Below are 26,906 nucleotides of genomic sequence, written 5' to 3' on the forward strand. Positions count from 1 at the left end.
TTCTGGAGAAACTGAGTGTGTAGTTGCTCTATGCAGAAGTTTTGCATTTAGGGGAATTGTTTAAGGTTTGTAATAGGGGAGAGTACAAGCCTGACTTGCAAATGAAGAATGCATGTTAGAAACATCACTTAAAATTGCATTCATTGCTCTGACCTCTCAGATGGTCAGTAAGATCTCAACCAAAATCCAAGTGTGTGAGATATTTAGGAAATAAGTAGTTGGCGTGAAATCTGTTTTTCGGCATCTTGCATAATCATTTTTTAGACAGCTTTTATGATATAGCTGCAGTTTCTTATGATGTATAATAAAATAAACATATTTTATTGGACTGTCCCGCTTTTAATGCAAGTAGAAAACATTTTTTATGAAGTAAGCTCACTTAAAGACTTGTTTAGTTAGATTTGACCAGAAAAGGTTTTAGAATTTTTTTTCGTATGTTAATGTTAAAAAATCTTGTATAATATTAACTGCTGTATTTTTTTCTGTTTGCTTGGTTGTTGTATTTATGTAACTTTGTATTTTTGTAATTCAATTTTTGCCATGAAGCTAGCCTCAGATGCAGACATTAAATAAAACTATACTATACTATACTTTTGCACTGGTTGCAATGATTTCTGCACTGTCAGCCACTAATCAAATAAGTTAAATTTGTGACTGATCATGTGACTCTCAGATGGTCACATGCTCTTCCATTAAAGCTGAAGATGCCATTTGGTTCATCTCAAATCAAGCTGAAGAACATGATCATCATGCTTGACAAAAAGCAGCTCGAGTGCTGCCGTTCTTAAAGCAAAAGGAGGACAAGCCAAATACTAATCCATTCTGAAATTCTCACTCAAGTTCATATACGTTATTTGTCAAGCTACCCAAAACCACCAAATTGGTGCACTTAGTGTGTTTCAGTGGGAGATCTCTAAGGATCATTTTAAGAAGTCTGCAGCCTTATAACTTCAGTCAAGTTCTTACCCACAGATCCAGGCGTGAAGGTGTGTCTTATGTAACAGAGAAGGAGCACACTCGTGTGATTTCTGTTTGATCTGATGAAATCAAAAGGAAATGAAATCTATCAGGACTTTTTGCAGCTGTCATCCATCACAACACCTTCATATGTGATTTCAAATATTGATATATTCAGCATTAAAGAACTATATGCAAGAGACTACAGTATTAGTATTACTATATGATCAATTTTTGTGATTGTGTTACAGAGGCCCTTCTAGTGTGCGGTGGAAATAGAAACGTTACTGTTCTGTAACAGCGTGTGTGTGAGAGATTTGTAGGAAGGAGTGTGGGTGTCGGTAGTCTTTATTTCTGTTCCACATTCATGTGTGTGAGGTGAATTTTTGTATCGCCTGAGGAAAGAGCGGAGTTATCAGAGGCGTGCAGCCTTTCCTATACTTCCTGCAAAAACATCCCGAGGACCCTCAGCCCAAACCAGCCAGGAAGAAGGCCAGGAAGTTGGGCTGAGATCACGGGAAGTAAATTACAAAGCCAGAAAGGCCTAGTATAAAAACAGGTCCAGTGGAAGTTTTTGGAGACTGTAGCCATGTTGCTTTAAAAAAAAAAATGATAGTGGTGCTTCGGATGTGTGTGTGTGTGTGTGTGTTAGTGAGAATATGTGGGAGTTTCAGTGATCCTGTATTTAAAATTGATGGGATTATGAAGGTTTTTATATTTCTTCATTCAGTCTGGCATCATTTTTGGTGTGACCCCAACATGCTTTGATAAATGCATTATCCAACACCATGCATAAATAAAATCTCTTATTTATCCAATCAAAGCACATATAATCCCTTGTTGCTGCATTTTATCCACTTCAAATGTACAGAGGTACTTGAACGTGCTGTATTGAGTGGCATTAGGAGTGAGAGAGGTGTTGATTACAACCAGAATTATGTATTTAAGCGTAGCCTCACCTGTGATGTTTATAGATGATACGTTGGTGATTGGTTGAGACACTGGAACCCTGGCTCCTTATTGGTAGAGGTCCACAAACGATGCTTTTGGTTGGTTGAGATGGTCTGGAGGAGACCTTCCTGCTGTAATTTCCTCTTTCCTGCTAGTTTTCCTGCTCGGGAATATTCAGCATCAGGGTTGGGCTTAAAGTGTCCTGAAATCTCAGACCTCCGAGGGAGTGCTGGGACGTTCAGCCCTGCTACATTACATACACAAAGTAAGGCATTGTGGAATACTGGCAGAAAACCATTGGAATAAAGACGGAAAGCTCAGAAAAGTTTGATCGTACGGGAAGCCTCACATGGGAAGTGCAGGTCAAATGTAACAACTCCTCCTTCATTGTCATTTAATATATCTAGCTTGTTAGTGGTGTTTGCTTAAGTATGAGTATTAGTATACTTACAATTAGGGATTTGAACAAACCCCTTAACCTAAATACTAATCTTTGGCTTGAGACTTGTCTGTATTTGACTATGTATGATAGGCTACCTACAATTATGTGGATTGTGAGAGGTGTGCTATTACTCTTCTAAGTGATCAGACTGATGGTTTTGCCTGCCAGATGATAAAATGTTTACACTGAAGGAGGGAATATGCCAGAATATCTTGCCTTATGGGTGGGTATTGCTTGAGCCAGTGAGCAATAACCCAGTACACCCTAACAACCACTTAACAACTTCCTAGAAACCACTTGAGAACTTCTTAGCACCATGGGAATGTTTGTACAATTTATTTAGAAAATACACATTACTACTATTGCTAGAAGAATCTCTGTATTATTTCATGTTGATTAAGTGGTTATTAGTGATCGTAGACCTTTTGATATGTCAGTGCTTTAATTGAGTTGAATGATAACGTCATCTCAGATCTAAGTTTCTGCTTGTCATAGAGTGTAACAATGCTGATGCAGATTATACTTACTCTTTACAGGGATTTTCCATTTCATGTTATCTGTGACAATGTCTGTTACATAATAGAGGACTTCCCTTCTGTCTCTGTGGACAATAGTCAAGAGTGTCTGAAATGTTTTAGCTTGTGTGTGATTGCATTGGAATGAGTGAGTAGGTGGACGGCTACATGTGGCCGGCTGTGATAATAGTATGGTAAAAGAATGAGTGTGTGATACAGCATATTTCTCTGTGAGAATGTACATGAAAGTATTTAACCCTCCGATGCATTCAAAATCCATCTTTTTACTTCAAAACAATAATATATCATCATTCCCAATGTTTTCAATCAATCAAAATGGTGTTCTGAGAGAGTTCTGACATCTTTCAATTCAGACATGAGGACTTTACCCAGCAAACACAGAACTTTCCGCTAAAGTTAGTGTATGGTTTCCCTTTGGTTATTTCTTTGGGAGCCACTTCATAACATTCAAGGAATGTTTCTTTTAAGTATTTTATATTATATATATTACATGTTCCCAAAACGTTCTTGTATCCAAACATTGCTGGGAATGTTGTCATAGGCTAGGCAATATAAACTTCTAGGGCTGGGTAAAAAATATTGAAACTCCCAAGAATCATCTTTTAGTCTATATGCTGTTTTCAGTTGACGAGGGAACAGAACATAGTGCCTCCCATCCAATAAATCTCAATAAGCTTAGTGCTTTGTTACTTTTGATATGAAACAAAGTCTCAGATTTCAAATCATGTCCATTTTGTTATGAAATTCAAACAATAAATACCGTTTTGGCGCTCTTTCATGTGACATATGCTGTAATGCCTCAAGCGAAGGTCACGTGGACCGATCATCTCGTCCGCTTAACTACTAACGTTCGTTACATCACGAAATAAACATGAATGAACATCAGAAGGTATGTTGAAAGGTATACAGTGCAACTTACCGAAATCCGTGTCATGTCTCATGTAATCGCTCAATCGGTGTTTCAACCGCGGGAAAGACGTCAATAAAACAGCCTGAGAACAACATAAATTTACCTCAGAAAACCCATTCAATGACCAACTTGTTAGAAAAATGTCAAGAGAGGAGCTTTTTTGCTAAATATATACACCATATTACATATTAATTATATTTTTACAGTATCTAATGTGTTTGAATAAATCTGTCAAGTTTTTATGACAGCTCCCATTTAAATAGGCTATTTCAAAAAACTAAGTAGAAACATAATTATGTAATTATGAAGTTAGTATTATAACTTTATTATTATTAAAAACTTACTTAGTAAAGTAGATGTTTGTATACAAATCAGTTAAAACTTTGTCATGTACCGGATATATCCAAATTAATCTACATCGAATCGAATTAAATCGGAATGTGTGTCAATATCCAGCCCTATAAAATTCACAACATAAACAGGACAGACATATAGAATTATGGGAGAAGGTCACAAGTAATCGCCTATGATGGTTTGGATGCAACACGCACCCTGAATGGTTTAAAATGACATTTTGAAGTGGACATCATCATGCCTCAGAGGGTTAAGTAATTGAAACAGATGTCAAGAGTTGGCTTGTTGCTTGTGATGCTGTAGAAGGAGAGACGCGGTGAGTGTGTGAGATTTTGCACAGCTGTCTCTAAAGAGGAAGTGGTAGCGCACCAGAACAAGCAAAGTGCTGAGTTTCCATGGTAACTTGGGATGCAGGGTTCCCTCAATTTCCATTATTCCCAAGTGGATCTGCTTCACAGTGTCCATGGCAACCACTCACAACCAATGGAGTCCCTATCTCTTTCTCTCTCTCTCTCTTCTCACTCTCTCTTTCAAACTCTCTCATCCCATCATTTTATCTTGATTTGTGATTTGTGGTAAAATGTCATCTCCATGCTTACGTGAAGACGTCATTACCTGTCACACTTTGACATTATTAGCCACAAATGCTTGGGTGTGCGTATTATAAAACAGCTCTGCGTACATTCTTCCTACTAGTATACAGATACATCAAATATCAGTCAACATAAACCAGTGCATTAGAATGAGTTTGACTGAAAATGCAGGTGTATGTTGTGTTGTAGGGTTGTGAGGCCGGCGTGTTGAGCAGAACGCACACACACACTCACACACACACACACTCTCCCGGAGCATGCCTATCAGTCCACCTGCCGACGGCAAACATGAGGCTCTCGACCGGCCGCGGCAGCAACACGCCCCTACCAACGGCAACCACGGAGATGACAGCAATTGGGCCTCTCCTGGGAGTCAATCTACCTCCGACCCTATGGAGGATCTCCACGGAGGCGCAGCTGTCATCCGCATCGGAATCCCTGATTTGCAGCAAACGGTGAGTACTCTGCTCTCACACACATATGCATATGCAGGCTCACTCTTGTCTTTGAAATGGCTGCACTGCAGCACAGAAGTAGAGAGTGGCAGTGATTGGTACAGACTGAGTTGTTGACTCTGCGTGGGAGTGAGGGGTGTGTGACAGAGGCTTACAGCATGTCGTCTACATGCACGCGTGTTTCTGTGCAAGCATCTACAGTCGTGTTTGCTGCAAGATGGCGATTGCATGTATAGTGCAGTCCAAAAGTGGACTTTTCAACCCCAGTATATTTCCTGAATAAATTTGCACTTTTAAATGATGTTATGTAGAACATGTTTACATAATCCTGCCAAACACATAATACCATGCTCCTCTTTCTGAGAGCCTTTGCAATATATTCAGCGTAACCCCCTGCTTTCAGTCAAAAGTTATGTCCGACGGGAGTACTTTAAAGTTGCGTTTTATATTTTGCACAGCCATCACCCCGTAGCTCAAGAATGGTTGCCCACTGAAGCTAAGTAGGGTTGAGCCTGGTCAGTACCTGGATGGATGACCTCCTGGGAAAACTAGGTTACTGCTGGAATTGGTTTTAGTGAGGCCAGCAGGGGGTGCTGCTCACACTGTGGTCTGTGTGGGTCATAACGCCCCAGTGTAGTGATTGGGACACTAAACTGTCCCCAGAGATCCAAGGTCCTGACTCTCTGGTCAATAAAAATCCCAGGATGTCCTTAGAAAAAGAGTAGGGGTGTAATCCTGTCCTGCCGATTGGCCTTTCATCATCATGGCCTCCCCATATACTGATTGGCTTCATCACTCTGTCTCCTCTCCACCAACGTTGGTGTGTGGTGGTCGTTCTGGCGCAATATGGCTGCCGTCGCATCATCCAGGTGGAGAATCTCTAAAACGATCTTAAGTGAAGTATAAAGCCTAGTGCATTTGGAGAAAATATTTAATGGACAGACGTTCATGTTTTTTTTTTACTACAGATTTGAACTATTTGCTGTAGTGAATCTTGTTGGCATTTAAGGACACTTGATGGCTAATTGCACATGAATAATTAAACCTACCTGGTCTAGTCTTTCGAGTCTTTGGCCCTGTTTACACCTGGTATTAAGATGCATTTTTGTCGATCGGATTACAAGTGGACAACGCCAAATTCAGGAGTAAACAGGGTCTAAAACATTTTGTCCACTTTCGACCACTTCCAGAGGTAGATGAAAACGCATTTTGTGGTCGAATGTCTTCGAACAGGAACAAAAGAGCGCATAAAGAGCGCATCTAACGCATAAAGGCCCTGGTATACTTCATTTTCTGCATTCTGCTCCATCTCGCGCACAATTGAGCGTGCAAACCTTTCAAAGTATAATCCTTTGGCCGTGAGACCGGAAAGATGCATTCGGCAGATGCACACTGTCTAGTGTACTTTGTTTTCAAGCGCTCAAGTCACTTGCACTTGCTTTGTTGTAAGCGCACCGCCCGCGCGGACATAACAATTGGGCAGTTTTGGTGGATGACGTGGACTGTAGCAGAACGTGGACGACCGAAGTATACTTTGGGCTTAAACATTATGGGAGGCGCACTGGCCAGAAGGGATTTAAACTTTGTTGGCTGGAGACCCAAGTTTGGTTTGAAGATAAAAAACATACCAAGCACAATGTTCTCTCACCATTCCTGATCTCTAAGACACACTCACAGTGTTTTTCGTGGTCTTGCGGCTGTCAGAGCAAAAATGAAAGCTCCGTAAATTTTCGTCTCCGGTCGTGCTCATATGTAAATTGCGTGAGCTTATTTCATCCATCAGATCGAAATACATATACGCGCCTAAAGATCCTCCCTTTCGAAGAAATCAGGACAGAAGTGGTTGAAAGTGGACAAAAGATATGGATTAAAACACCAGGTGTAAACGGGAACAGGTCTCCCTCGTCTACTTGTGATCCGATCGACCAAAACGCATCTTTATACCAGGTGTAAACAGTTTAAGCCTTGGTGCTCATATGGTTGATGCAGGTTCGAGTCCAACCTGCAACATATCCTGATAAATATCAACTTAGCTGATTTTCTGTCAATCTGTATAATAAAATATGCAAAAGTCTCAAAATAAAAGCAAAAATACTGCTTGTTCATGTAGGGATTTGTAACGCGTGTATGTTTGTTTCTAGAAATGCCTGCGATTGGACCTTGAGGCTCCAGTGTGGGTTTGTAAGCAGCGAGTTCTGGTCACTCTGACACAAAGCCTGACCGATGTGCTTAACTATGGCCTCTACCTCCCTGCCTTTAATGGGCGCGCCGGAAAGTTCCTCGATGAGGAGAGATTGCTCAGGGAGTATCCTCTCCCTACGATCACACCTGTACCGTACCTAGAGGTGCACATACTCCCCCTTCTGCATCCCACGATGCTTTAGATCTCTCACTTATGATATTATTGGCTCAGGTTGCTGTTATTATCATTTACCTGTCAATTCATTTGTGTGACTTCAGTTCCGTTACAAGAGGCGTGTTTACACTCAGAGCCATGTAGATGACAAGCAACTGGCCAAACTACATACCAAGGTAACGTCTAACATGCATGTACACTACCGTTAAAATGTTTGTGGTTGGTAAGAATACTTATATTCAGCAAGGATGCATTAAATTGGTCAAAAGTAACAGTAAAGACATTAATGTAAAAGTTCTCAATTTCAAATAAATGCTGTTCTTTTGAACTTTCTATTCAAAGAATCATGAAAAAAAAGCAGCACAACTGTTTTCAACATTAATAACATAATAATAATAAGAAATGTTTCTTGAGCAGCAAATCAGCATATTAGACTGATTTCTGAAGAATCAAGTGACACTGAAGACTGGAGGAATGATCCTGAAAATTCAGCTTTGATCACAGGAATAAATTACATTTTGAAATAGAGAACATTATTGTAATTAAAAATAACAGTTTTGTGGTATTACTGTTTTTACTGTATTTTACATCAAATAAATGCAGCCTTGGTTTGCATAAGAGACTTCTTTTAAAAACATTTTTAAAAATCTTACCATCTCCAAACGTATGAACGGTAGTGTATATTTATATATAATTCTATTGTTCTAAAAAACGGATATTTTTCCATTAAAAATCGTTATCTGGAACAAGCTGTAAGCTATTGTTTTAAGTCCTAAAAAATAGCATGTGTCTCTGTGACAGTTCTAGACTCAACTCCAAATAGAGTCCATGCTTCTTTTTTTAGCCAAATCAAAAAACTAGCTAGAAACACTCTCAGTCTGTGAATTCAGGTTTGCTGACATGTCTTTAAAAGATGGGTTTGGAAAAGAGGACATGTGGTTCAAGTTAGCAAAATGGCAGAAGTTAGCAAACGAATTTGAATAGCTTACAGCACTTTTAAAAGGGCAATAACCTACAGTTTGACTGCATTATTTTTTTAAGTCCACTTGTGTTTGTCAAGGTTAATTGCAGGAAAAACTTGATTTAATTTTACATTACTGTTTTCTGACTAGAATTGTACAGACTATTTTGCTACTATATCTTTACGTACTCTTCATGTGAATGAGCTATCTGTTATGACTGGCTAATCTTTTTGCATTTGTAATGAGCAACTTCCATTCATTTTTTTTATTTTTGCATCTTACTTCTTAGTAATGCTTAAGGCAGCTTTGCATTGTGAATGTAGTATGTTGATCCCTTGTATATTATTCGATATTTCATATAAAAACTGCTTTCCATTAAAGACCTTGAGTTACTCAAAACATTGTTGACTGGTTAGTAATCTAAGACTATTTTCCATTGTTGCCAGGCCAATTTAAAGAAGTTTATGGAGTATGTACAACAGAGGTGTGTGGAGAAGGTCTGCAGGTTCCTGGAGAAAGGGCTGGACCCCAATTTTCATGATACTGAGAGCGGAGGTGATTTTATTATATTTTTAAAAATTAATTCTCCATGTACAAGAGTTTGAGTATATTTCACATCACTCCCCGAACCTGCCTTCAAACTTGGTGCAATGCATCTAAAAAAGATGCCATTTTGAACATTGGAGAAGTGCCATTTGAGAGTCTTGGCAGGAATGAGAAGATTATCATTGAACAATAGTTTAAAATTTTGTCTGTTCTGCACATAAAGCTATTGCATGACTTCACAAGTCATATAACCTCCTTTTTGTATACTTTTAGGGAGCTTTTGGTTCTTAACTCTTTCCCCGTCAGTGTTTTCAAAAAAAAAGAAAAAAAGTTGCCAGGCATTTTCGAGAATTTTCACAAAACATTCATAGCCCCCAGAATATTTTGTTGCATGAATATCTGAACTTGCAATATATCAAAAGAAAGTACAGAGCCTCTGATAAAAAAATAAAAGCTTTTATTGTAGCTTCAACACTTCAATGTGGGCAAGTAAAAAAAAAGGGGGAAAAAAAGCAACATTTTGAACAAAAAGCTCATGTTGTAGCTCATAAAATCATGTTGTTTTTCAGACTACGACGTGCATAAGCAATGGTTTTAGCGCTTGTTTTTGCTTCTTTTTCACCTGTGTTTTGGTCCGGGGATTCTCTACTCTTTCAGAAGATGTGTAATGGCACATAAAGCCCTACCGTATAACAGTGAAAACACGGAAAGCCGGAAAATTCCGTCAAATGGCGGGGAAAGAGTTAAATGGAGCTTAGAGACATAACTCACAATCTACTTTCATTTTATGCAAAAGAGCAACTTCTGCCAAACATCTAATATTAGGTTTCAAAGAATACACAAAATAATACAGGGTCGGAACAACATAAGTAAATCATGGCAAAATTTTCATTTGGGGTGAAGGATGGGTGAACTATTCCTTTAAAGTTTGCCTTGATTAGCATTTAGGATACTTTAATGAATGTAAATTAAGTACAATGCTAATCAGCCAAGAACATTTGACAAAATTAACTAATTATATATTCGCTGAAATGGATTTGACATTTAGCATTTTTAATCATCTCCGCATGTGTGATGTTTCCAGAATCTCCTCTCACTCTCGGGGCCCAGCTGGACACTTGCGCTGAACTGATTAAGGTGTTGAGGAGCGGAGGAGCCCATCTGGACTTCAGAACCAGAGATGGCCTGACGGCGATGCACAAAGCGGTCCAAACGCACAACCATGTAGCATTGACTGTGAGTTGATGCACTTTACCTCCCACACGCACAATCCAAAGAAAGACTCATCCTTATACAACTCATCGCAAGCTGTTGGGAGTCTGTGCACATATGTCCGTCATATTTCGTGTGCTATCCGCAGACATTGTTGGATCTGGGGGCGTCTCCAGACTATAAGGACAGTCGTGGGCTCACCCCCCTCTATCATAGTGCCATGGTCGGGGGAGATCCGTACTGTTGCGAGCTGCTGTTGTACGATCACGCACAGCTGGGCTACAGCGACGAGAACGGCTGGCAGGAGATCCATCAGGTAAAGCTCAGAGCTCTCTCGTTAAACGTAAAGAGACAGTCTCCTGTAGCATAAAGTTTCATTCTCCAGAGAGAATAAATATATCATTTTTATTGTTTGCTACAACTGCAGCAGTGGGTGATCGGAGCGTGTGTGTTTTTGTACATTAGGCTTGTCGTCATGGAAACGTGCAGCACCTTGAGCACCTGTTATTCTATGGAGCGGAGATGAGCTCTCAGAATGCCTCAGGAAACACAGCACTACACCTGTGTGCCCTCTACAACCAGGTACACACACCCACAATTACTCACACAGAGTCTTCCTTCTCAATGCCATCAGCTATGCTTTCTCCAATTATTGGGGATCTTCAGGATGGCAAAGTATTTGCTCATTTATAGGTTCATAATTTTGTCTACTTGAATATGTTTACATCATTTAATGTTCACAAATCAAATTTTTCTTACATTATTTACATTTACATTTACATTGTTGCAGCACCATTCTTTCACCCTCTGTCTGAACGCTCTGCTTTAGTTTCAGTTTCTTTAAAATACACAGTCTGTTCTGATTGGTCAGCCGCGGTCTGTTGTGATTGGTCTACCGCTTGCCCAGCTACCGGTCTACCGCTTAGCTGGGCATTGGACATTGAGGAGGACAAGTCCTCCCCAAAAATCAGAAATGGCCAAATTGTCCCCCCCCAATATTTGATATTCTTGATGCTGCCCTTCTGCACTCGATTACACACTTCTCTGTTTGTTGTTAGGATGACAAAAAGTTTTAAAAGTTTTATTTTTAGGCTGCTCTGCCTCAGCGGTCAAACAGCTCTGATCAATGTCAACATGATTGTGATGGCCAATCAAATTAAAGTAGGCGGGGTTTACTGTTCACGGAAGACTAGTGCGAATTCCAACGCAACACTGTAGTTTTACTACTGAAAGAGTGCGTGGTGAGATGCAAGTAGCTAAACATTTAATATTTGACAACAACAATAGAAATGTTCAATGATGACAGTAACATCCAGAGATCCAAACTGCTCAACTTTATCAAATGTGGATGTTTTTAATTGAAAATATTGTGAACTGAATGTGACAAGAAACATTTTGCGTTTTTGACATATTAAACATATGAATAAGAGTGAATGTGTGCATATTTCACAATAAAATATTATTGTAAATAGTTTACATTGAATATTTCCTAACCATAGAAATGACCCACCCCCGTCACTACACCATTATTATTTTAAACGTTTTACTTCATCTGAAATGTGCCGATTTTGTGACACTGATTTCTGATGTCGTCCAAATGAGCAAGTTGTTTACTTTGTAATTCATCCAACCATTTCCACCATTTCGACCCATTCAGGACAATTTGCAGAGTGGCTGTGAACATGATTAGGCATTGATAGGGTATCGCCAATCACAGCGATGTGGAGGCACCATCTCCTCTAATGTGACATTTCACGGTTACCTTCACATTCACACTGTAAGACCTCAATGAAAAAATACACTGCCTGCCTCTGAAACTCTATCGGACAGTGTTACTGTAGAAAAGTACTTATACTGTTACCTCCCTTGCTTCCTCAGAGGAACTCTTTGACACTCTTTACATGCTTTTAAAGGCATAGTTGTAGTCAGTATATGTACTTCCCAGTTAGCCGTATGCTAGTATTTCACTGCAATTGTATATAGTTATTAAACTCAGCTGGGCATCAAATCACATACACATTTGCAGGGTGTTATAGCTATAATCGCTTCTGTTTCCTTTGCACTCAGCTGCTTTTTCTTTGTTCCCTCTGTCATATCTATAGGAAGGCTGTGCTAGAGTTCTCCTGTTTCGAGGAGCAAATAAAGAAATCAAGAACTACAACAACCAAACAGCATTTCAGGTACCACGTCTCTCAGCTAATGTTTTGGCTCAGCACTACTTAGGGCCAGATTTACTAAACAACAGGGAAAATTAGCATGAGAGCGCAATTCCCAAAAAGCGCAGATGGAAGTGGAAAGTTCGGTGCGTGATCTACTGACGGCACACAAATTAAAGAACACGGACGAAGCCGGATCATTTCCACAATGACCTGGTTTAAGATGTGCTTTTTTGGGGGCGGTAAATAATGGTGCAAATACCAGTAAATTGATTAGCGCAAACCTTAGTAAACCACCTTGTATGATTCATTTAAATACTCTCCTCCCATAAATTTTGCGTCTGAAAAGGAAACTCCAAATGCATATGCCATAAGGTCAGCTGCAAAATTAACCAAATTTTTCACTGCGTCTCTTTAGTAAATCCTGACAGTAGGGTTTGCGCTGGCACAAGCTGTTAGTAAATCTGGCCCACAGTCTTTAATGGGATAAGTCCCTTTACTATACCTTAAATCAAGTGCTCTTGACATGTTAAATTATTTTTCTGGTAGGTTGCCATCATCGCAGGGAACTTTGACCTGGCAGAAATCATCAAGATCCATAAAACCTCAGATGTTGGTGAGTTGATCAGGATTCAGTTTGAAACATCAGGCCTTAAATCTTGGGTCTATTTTACTCTGCACCACAACACGACACCGTCATAAACTTAGGCTGTCTAGATAAAAATCCATTCAGTCAAATCCAAATCCATTATTGGGTAACATTTCAGATAAAACCACAATTTATTATTTAGTCTAGTAGATGCAGCACAGAATAAAAGCAGAAATGACGACATAAGAGCGTTTTATCATATGAAGCAGCACAAAACTAGTAACTTCAAAACAATCCATAATTGGATGATATCTTTTTATTTAAAACAGTCAGTCTGAATGTGCAAGATTTTGATCTGGCTATTGTTTCTATCAGTGCTCTTTCCAATAAGTGATGCAAACTGTTTGTCATAATAGTACATGTGAGCTAATCTCTTTATGATTTGTGTGTGTTTCTCTTTGTAAATCTCAGTCATGCTCTGTGTGATGTAATCTGTGAGTCATCTGTAATTTATGTGTAATCTAAGTGTGTTTCATGTGCTGATCTCTGTGTCCAGTCATCATGATGTATTAACTCACCAGTGCAATCCCCACTTTGTGTTTTTTGTTTGTTTTTTTTACCCCACAGGTTGTGGCTCTATACACCTGCAGATTTGATTTGACTCAATACTAAATTAGATCTGGTTTAAAGTGGTCATATCATGAGGAATCAAATATACAAATATACTCAAATATACTATACAGTATACTAAAACGGCATCTTTCCAAACGGAAAACGTCATTCCCAGTCCAAAAAGACCATTTATCGAAACAAAACTGTGAAAACGTTTCCATCTTTCTGATGTAAATCAGATAATAGTTGCATTCATATTATATAGTGGTGCAGGGATGATGTATTTTGTAGCACTTCCGGGTCCATCGTCCTGAGGTCAGTGGGTTTTCTAAATGTTTTTTTTAAATGCCGGAGGTCTCAAGCTAAAGATACTTTCATGTTTTACTCAAAAATCATCAGTAAAACCCTTGTGTGATATTTTTTAAAGCTTTTACTTGTCTTGTAAAAGGCGGTTGCTAAATAAGTGGCTAAATGGGACTACAGAGATTTTCAAGAACATTCATCTGAAAAAATAAACTCGTGTTTATAGTCACGCTCTTGCAAACTATTATAAAGTTTCAGGACAAATATTTTTAAACAAACACTGAAAGAGTTCTCAGAAGCTTAGAGATGGTGACATTAAAGTCATGTGACCATGGTGTATTTCGTTTAGCTTTTTATTTTTATTTACGCCTCAAAATCCATAAAAGTTCATTTGCGAAGATTATCACGATGAACAAAACATGAAAGAATCATAAGCTTTTGTTAAATCACAGACCAAAATTTCTGCAATAATCCAAAAGCCAATGGAACGATCCTATTGTGTTTTTGTCGAGGATTTTCAAAAATACATCCCTCCTGCACCACTCTATTTGAGTTGAGAGCTCAGAGCATGCTGGGAAAACAAGAACTCACGGTACCGAAATGCATTTAGTAAAAAAACAGTAGGCAGGGAAAAACTTTTTCACAACTATCACTAAAGGTTATAAACCCTCTTTGACATTTAATGAGGGCACCACACATTGGTGTGTAATCAGCTAAATATTTTATGTATAATAGCATCTTCTGACCAGTATTAAACAACAACCTATTTGCCCATATTTACATCCAAGTCTTAAAAGGTACAGCAGCAAAACTGCTCACTTAATTATAAGGATCAGAAAGAGGGTGGAAAATGGTGATGAAAACTAAATTACTGTGTATCTGATATGTTTTAAGTGTGATATGACCTCTTTAATAAAGTCTGACTTTATGTATATTTATGTCCATAAAGCGTGAACCATCAAGGATGATATGGCAGTCCTTTTTATACATTTTTATAAGCTCCCTCTGTTTCAATTAAAATTAATTGGATGCATTACATATATCCTTAAACAGCAGCCATATGCGTCTAATCTGTGGTTCACAGATGAGGTACTTAGGCTTTGGGTTATGATGAGTGATTCCTCTCTATCCCAGCCTGATAGAGGTTAATCTGTTCTGCTAGCTCTTTTCTTTATGATAGTCTTGGACATATCCATTCCAGTATCCTGGAGAGTGCTCTTGATCCATTCGACTGGCGAAAATGGGTTTTATTCACAACTGATAGGATTCTTCAGGAATCCATTACAGTGGTCATTCTGGTCTAGCGGGTCATTTGATGTTGCTGCAGTTTTCCGATGATTTGGGCTACTACTTTCTTAACGGCACACCATTTGATCCATTTGAGATGTGCCCTTTACTTTTTCATGTTTTTTTCTTTTGTGCCCTTTTCCCAAAAATGTTAAACACTTTTTCTATCAAAACATTGCTTAGTTTGAATGTCCGACACAACAGGATATTAGAAAAACTGGATATTAAAAGGACTGCAATTTCCAAATGGTTCTCGGTTTAAGGATCTAAATGTGTGTGTGCGTATAAACAAGGCAGTGACCATTGAACATTGGGGGGGCCAAATTTTTTATTTAAAGGATTTAAGGGAATAAAGAAAAGGAAATAAGAATAGTAAAATAAGTTATTCTTGGTCTACACACATGCACTCTTATTCGTGTCATGTCAAAAACGTTTCTTGTCTCAATATTTCAGTTATGAATTACGAGTCATGTAAATGATAGCATATTTTCAATTCAAAACACCAAAATTTCCTTAAAAAGTACATGACTAGATATGTAGCTGGATATTTCTATGATAAAACAGTTGTCAAATATTAAATGTTAAGCTGCTTACACCTTACCACACACTCTTTCATTGTTAAAACTAAAGTGTTGCATTGGAATTCGCACTAGTCTTCTGTGAACAGTAAGCCCCGCCTACTTTGATTTGATTGGCCATCACAATCATGTTGACATTGATCAGAGCTGTTTGACCGCTGAGACAGACCAGCCTTAAACTGTAACTTTTAAAACTTTTTGTCATCCTAACCCGCAATTGGGCCATTTCTAAAGGTGGTTACGGCCTTGTATGTAAATACATTGAAAAATAAAAGTGCACTTTAATAAATGTAATATGCAGTGGTATGAGCCAAATTGTGTTACGGTACAAAATACTTATTATTTCCTTTTCCATAATTGATTTGTGTGTTGTTGATCTTTTGTTATGTGCATGTCTGATATCTTCCACAAATTTACATGGTTTTATATTTTAAGCATGGAGATTTCTCAAAATATAGCAATATAGATGTGAGTAGGCTCTATGTGTTTTTAGGAAGAATGCATAACTATTTACATGCCGCTGTCTTCCTGTAAAAGTGCCTTTCAGGGAGACTCCTTCTTATTCGTCTCGGCGGCGTGCGGTCTGCATATCCCCACGTCGCTCTCTAATGCGATCGGCCAGTGATAACGCCCTAGATGAGAGTCTGCCAGCTCCCTCTCCGGCCCCCTCCCTTCGCAGCCTGCCCCCCCTGGAGCCCGACGACACCGGGCCGTCCCAGCGCAGCCCCCAGGCTGCTCACACACACACACGCAGCCTCAGGAGACACACCCGCTCAGGAGGACACCTCAGGTGTGGAGTCGGCTTTGATTTGTAGTGTATTAAAGAAATGTTTGTGTTGTGATATTTAGCAAAATGCCCACACTGCTCTTTTCCATAAAATTAATGTTGATTTTAACGGGTTAGTTCGCCCAAAAATTCTGTCACATGGATTACTTTAATGATGTCTTTACTACCTTTCTGGGGCTTGAAAGTGGTAGTTGCGTAGACTGTCAATGGAGGGACAGAAAGCTCTCAGATTTCAGTAAAAAGATCTTCATTTGTGTTCCGAAGATGAATGCAAGTCTTACGGGTTTGGAACGACATGAGGGTGAGTAAATGATGACAGAATTTTCATTTTTGGGTGAGCTAACCCTTTAATGTCACTTTCAAAATAAAAATAAGCTTTTAAAAATAAATGTATTTAAAAAAAATGTTTTATTTATATTTTGATTGATTGATTTTATAAGTTGAGTAAAACTATTGCTTATCTGATCATAATTATGTAGAATTTACATTAATGTAACATATGAATATTATAATTATAATATTAATAATTAAATAATAATATGTGACCCTGTACCACAAAACCAGTCTTATGGGTAACATTTTTTTACATTGAGATGTATACAACATCTGAAAACTGAATAAATAAGCTTTCCATTGATGTATGGTTTGTTAGGATTGGACAATATTTGGCCGAAATCTGGAATCTGAGGGTGCAAAAAAATCGAAACATTGAGAAAATCGCCTTTAAAGTTGTCCATTTATGTTGGCGATTTTTCTGCATCCACCCACAAAAATGAATTTTTGATATATTTAAGGTAGGAAATTTACAAAATATCTTCATGGATCATGATCTTTACTTAATATCCTTATGGTTTTTGGCATAAAAGAAAAATCGATAATTTTGACCCATACAATGTTTTGTTGGCTATTGCCACAAATATACCCGTGCGACTTGTGACTGGTTTTGTCGTCCAGGGTCACATATGGTAATTAATAAAAGTATTGTTTAATAACCTGACATAAAAGAGGATGCTGACCTCAGAGCTGGTTGTTAATCACTTTTGCACATACGTTTGCATACTGCAGTCCTGGCAGTCCCGTACAGAGAGAGCCGAGTCCTCCTGCTGTGTCTCGAGGGCCCAAGCGACGGCTGTACAGTGCGGTGCCCGGCCGAACCTTCATCGCTGTCAGTTCGCATTCGCCACAGGGCGAGGGTGAGATCACACTCAACCGAGGAGAGAGGGTCAAAGGTCAGTCGTTCAGTGTGAGATGCAGCAAAAAGATCACATTTTTATGCTGAAGGTTGCTACGATCTGGAGTGTTTCTTCAACTATGGGCACTTTTAGAAATTAAACACAATTCTCAAGTCTATTGAATTTGTTTACTCTCAATGTTGAATATACAGTACATGCGTTACAGGTCTTTTTTTTTTTCCTCTTGAACTATCATGAACATTTTTGGAATAAAATGGCTGACTGTCTTGCAAAGGCTATTTCATAACTACAACTTTGTTTATCCTAAATCCACAAATAAATAATTTTACAAAATTATGCATTGGTTGGAATTGATGGACTATTACTTGATTTTGTTTTCACATCTCTCATATTTTATCTCAGGCACGTCTTTCACTGTTGTCTCCTTGGTAAATAAGTACAAACTTTTGAGGAAAGAAACTGAGAGACAATTTTAATTAGTGTAAAAATTGATATGTCATGGTTTGCAATTATTTCACTCTTCACTATATTTACTTTCACTCATAAATGATCAAAGTTATAAAATATAATTTTAAACAAGACAAAAATATTTATACATAAAGAAAGACATTTGAAAAGTAGCAAACTAAATAGTGAATGCTTGGTAAAAAGTGTAATGTGATCTTCAAATAATTAAATAAACATTAAAAACAATAGCAAATAACTTAGTTTTAATATCTGGGACTAAAAGTGCCTGCAGTTGAAGAAACACCCATATATGAAAGGAGAAAAATACAAAATACAACATTTTACAGTTTTTACTTGCCTCCACCAGTGCTGAGCATAGGTGAAGGAGGATTCTGGGAAGGCTCAGTTAAAGGACGAACTGGCTGGTTTCCTGCTCACTGTGTAGAGGAAGTCCAGATGAGACAGTATGACCCACGACTCGGTCAGTACACACACACACACACACACACACTTGAACACAATGAGGACATTCCATAGGCATGATGGTTTTTATACTGAGCTAATGACATTTTCTAGCCCCTAAACCTGAACCTACCCATCACAGAAACCTTTCTCATTATTACATTTTTAATAAAAATTGTTTAGTATGTTTATTTAGCGTTTTGAATTAGAATCGATGTGTTCTCATAATGTAGGGGGCGTGGCCTGAAACCTGAATACAAACTAGAATATAAGTATATATATATATATATCTGGGTCTTCATAATGTAGGACAAATTACACACACAGAGAGAGAGAGAGAGAGAGAGAGAGAGAGAGAAAGAGAGAGAGAGAGCTGCATTCAGAGTATGCACTAAAGTATAATTTTTAAGAATTCTGCATTATAATGTTCAAATAATGTTATTTATGTGGCCACTCTTCTGTTTCTCAGAGACAAGAGAGGATCGTACCAAGAGACTTTTTAGGCACTACACTGTTGGCTCCTATGACAACTATACCTCTTACAGGTATATATACACTACACAGTATATACTGCATATTATTTAAGATGTTGTATACTGCACATTTTTCCATATGCAGTAGATCATCTGGGTGTTTTAATTTAGGCAATCAGCATTATGGCACAGTATGCATACTGCAGAAATAGAATGAGTAGTATGCTTTTCCAACCAATGCCTTTCTCTATCCTTTATCCTGATTTATTTAAAGATGGTGGATTATGGGTATGGGAGGAGGAATCTGTGAATTCTGGCAGGGGAGCACATCTAACTATTGATTTCTGTAAATCCACAGTGATTATGTTATAGAAGAAAAAAGTGCAACGCTGCAGAAGAGAGACAGCGAAGGATTCGGCTTTGTGCTTCGTGGAGCTAAAGGTCTGAAACACACATGCACGTGAGCATTAACAAAATTCACATACAGATGCAGTAATAAGCTTTCTCTTATTAGCGGAGACGCCCATAGAAGAGTTCACACCTACTCCTGCTTTTCCTGCCCTGCAATACCTGGAGTCAGTGGACCTGGAGGGGGTGGCATGGAGGGCAGGGTTAAGGACGGGGGATTTCCTCATAGAGGTATAAAAGAAAACTTTGGATTTTCACACACAAAAAGGGCTATTTCACCACTACAGAAAAAAACTTGAGAGTTTTATGTGCCAAAGAAATGAATTAACTGATTATGGTAACATTTAGTGTAATTTAATTAATGTTACTTACAGTTTACATCAGTGCACGTGAGTGTTCTTCTTAGGGAAAAAGGGTGGGGATTTGGATCTATTTACTGGTTGTTGATTGGATAGAGGCAGGTCTAAATGTCAGTCTGAGGTCAATTGTAATAAAGGGGCGGAGTTTAAGCTGCTTAAGGGGGCATTTACATGGCACATTTTCAACTAAAAATGGAAAACGTATGCGTTTTGGCCATTAATTTACACGACAACAGCGTTTTGGGAGCCTGAAAACGGGTTTCAAAGTGCAAGTTTCTGAAAACGATACCGTTATCATTGACATCATGCGCATGCGTATTACGTGTTCAGTCTAAAGGTGCTTAGTGTTTCTTTACAAAGTGGCATCGCCAACTACTGGCCTGGCAGCAGAATTTTAGTCATTTTCACGGATCCGTGTGAATGGTGATCATTTTGATAATGTTATCATCTGTACGCAAAAAATGCAAAGGAAAAACGTTTCTGTTTTTAGTACATTGTTGTTGTGTAAACTTACCCTAAATGATTGGAGAAGTCCAGCATATGTCACCAGAGAAAAGTCTATCAAAAAGTTAAAAATTAAACATATGCATGGATTAATAATGTTGTCATTTATCTGCTGGGTTTCTACAGGCTGTGTGTTACATCTCTCTCTCTATTTCTCCCCATATCTGTCAGGTAAATGGGGTGAGCGTAGTAAAGGTGGGACATAGGCAGGTGGTATCACTGATTCGGCAAGGTGGAAGTCGACTAGTAATGAAGGTGGTTTCTGTCACACGCAAACCTGACACTGGAGAAGTTGTCCGCAAGAAAGGTTATTATCCTCAACTCACTTCATATATGCATGAATATATGAAGAGTTCAGATGCAAAAGCCTCTAAGTGCCATCTGAAATTTTCTTCTACAATGATAATTTTTTATCAAGCTTGTATATTTAAGTTCAGTAATTTCACTTAAATGACAATTCATAGGTATTAAATGTACAAGCTTGATAAAAATGATCATTCTAGAAGAAAATTTCAGATGGCACTTAGAGGCTTTTGCATCTGAACTCTTCATATACACACCATGCATTTTTCTTTTTATTTGACTGGACTTAAGAATTGCAAGAAAATGAGGGAATGCTGCAAAATGCTAATTTAGATATTGTATTTCCTGTTCCTCCTTGTAATTAATTAGCCCCGCCACCTCCCAAGAGAGACCCAAGCACCAGCCTGACCCTGCGCTCAAAAAGCATGACTGCAGAATTGGAGGAGCTGGGTAAGACAGATGCTCATACATACAAACAAGCATGGATGCACTTGCGTTATGCTTGGTCTCAGATAAGTTCAAACAGATGCTATCATTATCTTTGAGGGCATGGCACAAGTTGGATCAAATCCTTTTTTTTCCAGGAACACTAATGGAGAAATGTATTCAAATTAATGTTTTTTCTTTCCATGAAAATGATACAGCAATGAAAAGGGAGTGTGAATGATTGTAGAGTAATAGCTTTGTTCATTCATTGCTAATGATAAGTGACCATCTAATGCACAAGTCTATGAGCTAAATCAGGAACTATAGATTTGTCCTTCTTGCCCACAAGCGTCAAGGAGAAGGAGGGGAGGTAAGATATGAAACCAGTCTCACGTTGATGATGTCATTTACTGGTTCTATATGCTGATTAGCATGTGATGTCATGAATGGATTTATCTAACCTTTTTTAGCTTGTGTGTTGTTGCCTGTGACTGCAAAAAATTGTAAAGTCAAAGTGTATATGTTCGTTTTTCTTTTTGTGGATTGTTGACAAACTAGCTGAGCTGTTATGTATGTGTTTTGTGATGTATTTGTGAGTGTATATTTGTTTTAGCTTTCCTTCAGTTCAGACTATGTATATTATACACATGGGATATGTGTATTTTCTGATGCAGTTGGTGATTGTGTTTGGTCTTCTGTGATTTGATCAGAGGATGGACCGGAATACTGGTCAGGAATGTGTATTAAGTGTTTCTGTATGTGTGTGCATCTGTGTGTATCCCTCACAGAGAAGTTGGATGAGATGTTGAGTTCGCCCAAAGAACCGGTTGTCGTGATGAGGCCACGCCCTGCAGATGTAGACACCAGAGCAGCCACTGTGAAACAGAGACCGATAAGTCGTCGCATCACACAGGCTGAGATCAGTGTGAGTCTGAAACACATAAACATACACCATTTAAAAATCAAAAGTCTAGTTCAGTGGTTCTCAACTCCAGTCCTCGGGACCCGCTGCTCTGCACATTTTGTATGTCTCCCTTATTTAACACACCTGAATCAGATCATCAGCTCGTTAAGAGAGACTCCATGAACTGAACTGAGTGTGTCAGATAAGAGAGACATACAAAATGTGCAGAGCAACGGGTCCCGAGGACTGGAGTTGAGAACCACTGGTCTAGTTGGTTTACATAAATATTACAAAATAATCTATAAACCTTCCTAAAGTATTTTAATTATAATACTTTAAAATAATTATTTTATTAAAATACTTATGTAAAATATTCTATAAAACAAAATAAAACCATTAATATGAGGTCATAATAACCATTAAAAAAACAACATAATATACCAGAACAAGAGCTCTTGTTATGACAATAGGTAATTTCTGACATACTATGCATTGTTTGCAACAGATGGTACACATCACCACTGTAGCACAGTAGCCAAATTGTGTCAGTAAAGATTTGGCTGCTGATCAGTTTTTGCTTATAATGCATATTGTCTTTAGGTTAGAAAAAATTAATTTGCAGTGATGGCATTTTCTGTTAATTTCTTTGATAGCTAATTAATCAGAAACTGTGATTTGTTTGTTGCTCTGACAGTAACTGTATTCTGGCCAATATTTGACTATGTATTGTATTTGTTTTTGTGTGTAGTCTCTGTTAGAGAGGCAGGGTTTAAGTGCAGTATCCTTGGCTGTGGACAAAAGTCACATGCAGCTGCCTCGGGGAATGTCAAGAACCAAGTCATTTGGTAATGTGTCATTTGGGATGCACATACGCAAATACAAACAATCTTACAAATTTTTCCTTTTCATAAATGTAAACTAATGATACGCCAACATAAAAAGAGCTATATATATTGATTACCAGAGTTCTGATCTTTGTTCTAAACAATACAGCCACTGTCTCACCGAGAATTGTTTTATAGGTGCTCCTGAAGATGAGAGAATCGCGGCCCTGATTGGAGAGCACCGCTTTCCAAGAAGCTCCTCAATGACCGACAGCTTTAGACAAGATAGTATTCCTCCACCTCCACAGACAGCTCCTCCACCACCTCCAACTCCCTACTTTCTTGATTCAGGCCCACCTCCATCCTTTCTTCCACCTCCGCCCCCTTCTCGCGCTGCCAACCAGAGTCGTTCAAGCTTCCGCCCGGGGGCAGAGCCCAAAATCCATGGCCCAGTCACGACAGACCGTCAACGAAAAACACGCTCCATGATCATTCTTCAGGACACCGCCCATTTGCCAGTGGAGCCTGCCCCTATTGCAAGACCGCAAACGCCTACCTCTGGAGCGGTTCCTCCTGAACGTGGTCGTAGGCGTGGACCACCTGTAGAGAATCCGTATGCTAACGTAGGTCGTCTAAGTGCTGTCTATACTCCTACCAAGCCCCAGCGTAGAAAGAGCCCACTAGTCAAACAAGGCCCAGTTGAGGAGGGAGCTGCTGCTCAGACTAGTAGAGATCCTTCTCCTTTGGGAGGGTTACGGATTCCCCACAGCAGCCGAGCAGAGCAGTTCCAACAGCAGGTTCTCTCTGAGCGAGCTAGAATCATACCTCCTGGGGCCCGACGCAGACCCAGTGTTTTCCTATCTGTAGAAGGGGGCGCGACAGAGCCGCAGACAACTCCATTGCTTTCTCAGTCCCACTCAGTGGATGAGTTGGCTGAGTTGCCTCCACCGGCACCAATGCTCTCCCCTGGCCCACCACCAGGGGGCACCACTTTTATACACCCTCTAACAGGTCGACCACTGGATCCTTCCTCACCTTTAGCGCTTGCACTGGCCGCACGAGAACGTGCCCTTAGTGGCCGGAATACACCCACTCCCACACCTTCGCCTACACCTTCACCCACTCAAGGCCGAGCAGTAGAAAGACCCGAGACAGAAGGAGGAGCGACACCACCTGCTCCTCTCGAGGCTCCTCCATCTAATTCCTGGAGAGACGAACCGGTCAGCATCACAGAAACAGCAAGCCAAGTGACAAGCGGTAGCCCTGGGTCTGGACGAAGCCTGGAAGAGGCACTTGCCGCACCCAGCGTGCAAGGTGTTCAACCTGCGCTGATGGATACAGAACATACCCCACCGGCCGTCCCACCCACTCTACCTTCCCCTGCCCCTACCCTCTCAAATCTGACTGCTCGGAGTCTGACAATGAGCTCAGAGGAGGAAGCAGAGCCATACACGGTGACACTTCCACCTGCGTTGCTCTCATCTAGTGATGAGGAAACCAGAGAGGAGCTTCGGAAGATAGGCCTCGTGCCACCCCCTCAACCCTTTGCTAATGGCCTTCTAATTAAAGAAACACCCAAAGCCACTCTAAGCATTTCACCTAGCGGATCACGTCCATCCATTGCCAAGACCTCCTCTGGGAAAGCAAGCGATTCGACGGCAGACTCTGGGGTTGAAGACCCACATATGGAGACCACCAGTACTGTTTCCACAGTCTCCAGCATGTCCACTTTGTCTTCAGAGAGCACAGACTCCGCTCATGCAAGCAAACCACGTTGTGGGGTGGGGCGTGGTCGCCCCGCCCATCTCAGGGACCCACTGCTTAAACAGTCATCGGACAGTGAGCTGCTTCCACACCCACCCAGCATAGGCCCCAGCCGTCCACGCTACCTATTCCAAAGACGCTCCAAACTCTGGGGGGAGGAGCCCCGGGCCCAGATGAGCGGGTCTGATGAAAGTCGGCCTGCTGCTATGGGAGCAGAGTTGCTAGGCAAAGACTCTCATTCACTGGGGGAGGAGCCACCAATGGGAGCACCACTTGACCCTGGCAGGAGATCACCTGTGGGAGGTGCCAGGTAGGAAAGAACTGTTAATATTTTTACCAACATAACAACAGCAGCACATTTTGCACACCTGCATGAAACACAGCACAACTTTCATTATAATTTAGCAATACACCCACTTGATTTTTGACACCCTTAGACACACACTTGGTTAGACTGCCTTTCCATAACACACGTGTGTGTGTGTGTGTGTCTGTATGTCCTTGCAGATGTGAGGAGATTGGAGGAGAGAGTAAATCGTAGGTTTTTAGCTCTGTGGGTAAAAACAACTCCTTGTCTAACTAACTTTCACTAAACCCCTTACTGCAGCCGTTAATCAAGCTGCAAATGCTACTGTGAGCTTGTCTTAAAGGCTTATGGTAGTTCATTATGCAGTAACTGAGGCATTTCAGCTTCTGTCTGTCTCTTTGCGCAACGAAACTGGAATTTTCAGTGTACCACTGAGGGGCAATCAAATTGCTTTTTAATAAAAAGTAAATGAAACTAATGTTAAATCTACATTTAGTTTATATTGCTGCATTGGTTGTGGTAAGTTTATTGCAGCAAGTTTTGGATGTTTACCAAATGAATACCAAAAGCATGCTGTGGTGGAAATACTGTGATATGCTAATGCACCAATTCTTTAAACCCTTTCTGAGGACTCCAGTTTTATATTAACTGCTCTAACTGTCATTTTATTGCATTAAGTTCTCACTGCATGCTCTGCACTATTTAAATTTTCACAAACCCCAAATGCTTACAGCATTGGGTCCACTTTCCTTTTCTCTCACATTAGCATCCCAGTAGTTTCCCAAAAGTACTGCAGTTAAAACTTTTCCTTCGTTTACTTTTTTTGCTTCCGCTACATCTTCCTCTCTCTTATTTGTCTTTATGTTTTCCTCTCTCTCTTAGACTCTTTAGTAGTTTAGGGGAGCTTCACACCATCTCTCAGAGGAGTTACGGCACCACCTTCACAATCCGGCCTGGCAGCCGATACCCAGTGACCCGTAGGACTCCAAGCCCTGGAGCCACCCCTGAACGGAGTGAACCATTGGGGCCTGTCCGTACATTCGGCCCTCATCACCACCATCACACTATACTCAAGTCTTCTAGCCTAAGTTTGCCCCAGGAGCCCAAGGAGGTGCGTTTTGTCATGAGGAGCGCCAGCGCTCGAGCCCGCAGCCGTTCTCCATCCCCCTCACCATGCGCCTCCCCCTGCCCCTCACCGGTACTGGGAGCCCCTCTCCTGGCCCTGCGACCATTCAGACAGCGCCCCCTAGCACTGTGGAGTAAGTATGATGTGGGAGAGTGGCTAGAGAGCGTGGGATTAGGGGAACATCGTGCCCGCTTTTTGGAGCACGAGATTGAAGGCGCCCACCTGCCTGCCCTGACCAAGGACGATCTGGCCGAATTAGGGGTGACGCGGGTGGGACACCGAATGAACATCGAACGTGCACTGAAGCAGTTGCTAGACAGTTGAAGAGAGGCAAAATGCAGGATATAGTTCCATCATAAAATAATTTAATAATTTAACTTGTTCTAAAGTCTAAAACCATAGATTCTAACCAACTTTTTTTTTTTTTTTTTTTTTAAATTGCATAGCCCTTACATAATATAGATTCTACCCCTGATTTAACACCCACAAAATCTACCATGTTTCTTCACTAGTTTGCCACCTACTAAGAGTAAAAAAAACAACATGCTGGACAGAAGTGTGGACCTACTGCGCAATATCTACTATTTTCAGCTACAGGTCGAACTGGCCATGTTTCAAATGGGTCTTCTGCACAATAACAAATTTTATAGCCAGCAAGCCACCATTTCCTTCTCATGCCATGTTTTACAGTCAAATGGTGACGAGGAAGGTGTGCACTGACTGCTCTCACATTAACAGAGGAAGTTTAGGAATATCTTCACCATCTGCAATTGTGTGCATTTCCTCCTTCCAGGAGAGAGACTTCTGAATTTTAGAAAGC

At 40.0% G+C, this 26,906-nt stretch overlaps 1 protein-coding gene and 1 long non-coding RNA gene across 11 annotated transcripts in view; one reads left to right on the forward strand and one right to left on the reverse strand.

Annotated features, from left to right (window-relative positions):
- The window catches only part of shank3b (SH3 and multiple ankyrin repeat domains 3b), a 28,519-nt gene extending 1,891 nt beyond the window's left edge, over positions 1-26,628 (forward strand). For 2 of the 10 annotated variants that reach the window (XM_079868100.1, XM_079868098.1), the window contains 23 exons: positions 4,933-5,198; positions 7,340-7,543; positions 7,659-7,730; positions 8,963-9,071; positions 10,147-10,298; positions 10,423-10,590; positions 10,740-10,856; positions 12,377-12,454; positions 12,980-13,046; positions 16,337-16,589; positions 17,652-17,815; positions 18,594-18,707; positions 19,158-19,233; positions 19,520-19,602; positions 19,676-19,800; positions 20,604-20,739; positions 21,105-21,185; positions 21,511-21,531; positions 21,950-22,086; positions 22,814-22,910; positions 23,088-24,963; positions 25,161-25,190; positions 25,843-26,628. In XM_079868100.1, the coding sequence (XP_079724226.1) occupies positions 5,001-5,198; positions 7,340-7,543; positions 7,659-7,730; positions 8,963-9,071; positions 10,147-10,298; positions 10,423-10,590; positions 10,740-10,856; positions 12,377-12,454; positions 12,980-13,046; positions 16,337-16,589; positions 17,652-17,815; positions 18,594-18,707; positions 19,158-19,233; positions 19,520-19,602; positions 19,676-19,800; positions 20,604-20,739; positions 21,105-21,185; positions 21,511-21,531; positions 21,950-22,086; positions 22,814-22,910; positions 23,088-24,963; positions 25,161-25,190; positions 25,843-26,410 (4,926 nt within the window). In that variant the 5' untranslated portion in view covers positions 4,933-5,000 and the 3' untranslated portion in view covers positions 26,411-26,628. Of the gene's footprint in view, positions 1-2,062; positions 2,174-4,932; positions 5,199-7,339; positions 7,544-7,658; positions 7,731-8,962; positions 9,072-10,146; positions 10,299-10,422; positions 10,591-10,739; positions 10,857-12,376; positions 12,455-12,979; positions 13,047-16,336; positions 16,590-17,651; positions 17,816-18,593; positions 18,708-19,157; positions 19,234-19,519; positions 19,603-19,675; positions 19,801-20,603; positions 20,740-21,104; positions 21,186-21,510; positions 21,532-21,949; positions 22,087-22,813; positions 22,911-23,087; positions 24,964-25,160; positions 25,207-25,842 lie in introns of those variants that run through there. The other 8 variants (XM_079868101.1, XM_079868105.1, XM_079868106.1 and 5 more) reach the window with 8 other exon arrangements.
- On the reverse strand, positions 966-17,699 carry LOC307156636. Its single transcript, XR_013820754.1, has 4 exons — positions 17,637-17,699; positions 3,806-3,878; positions 1,917-2,068; positions 966-1,037 (listed from the first exon to the last, which is right to left on the reverse strand). It is a non-coding gene; the product is annotated as an uncharacterized lncRNA (long non-coding RNA).
- Positions 26,629-26,906: the final 278 nt, after the last annotated feature.

Source organism: Squalius cephalus, assembly GCF_949319135.1.
Source record: "Squalius cephalus genome assembly, chromosome: 4".
Classification (NCBI taxonomy): domain Eukaryota; kingdom Metazoa; phylum Chordata; class Actinopteri; order Cypriniformes; family Leuciscidae; genus Squalius; species Squalius cephalus.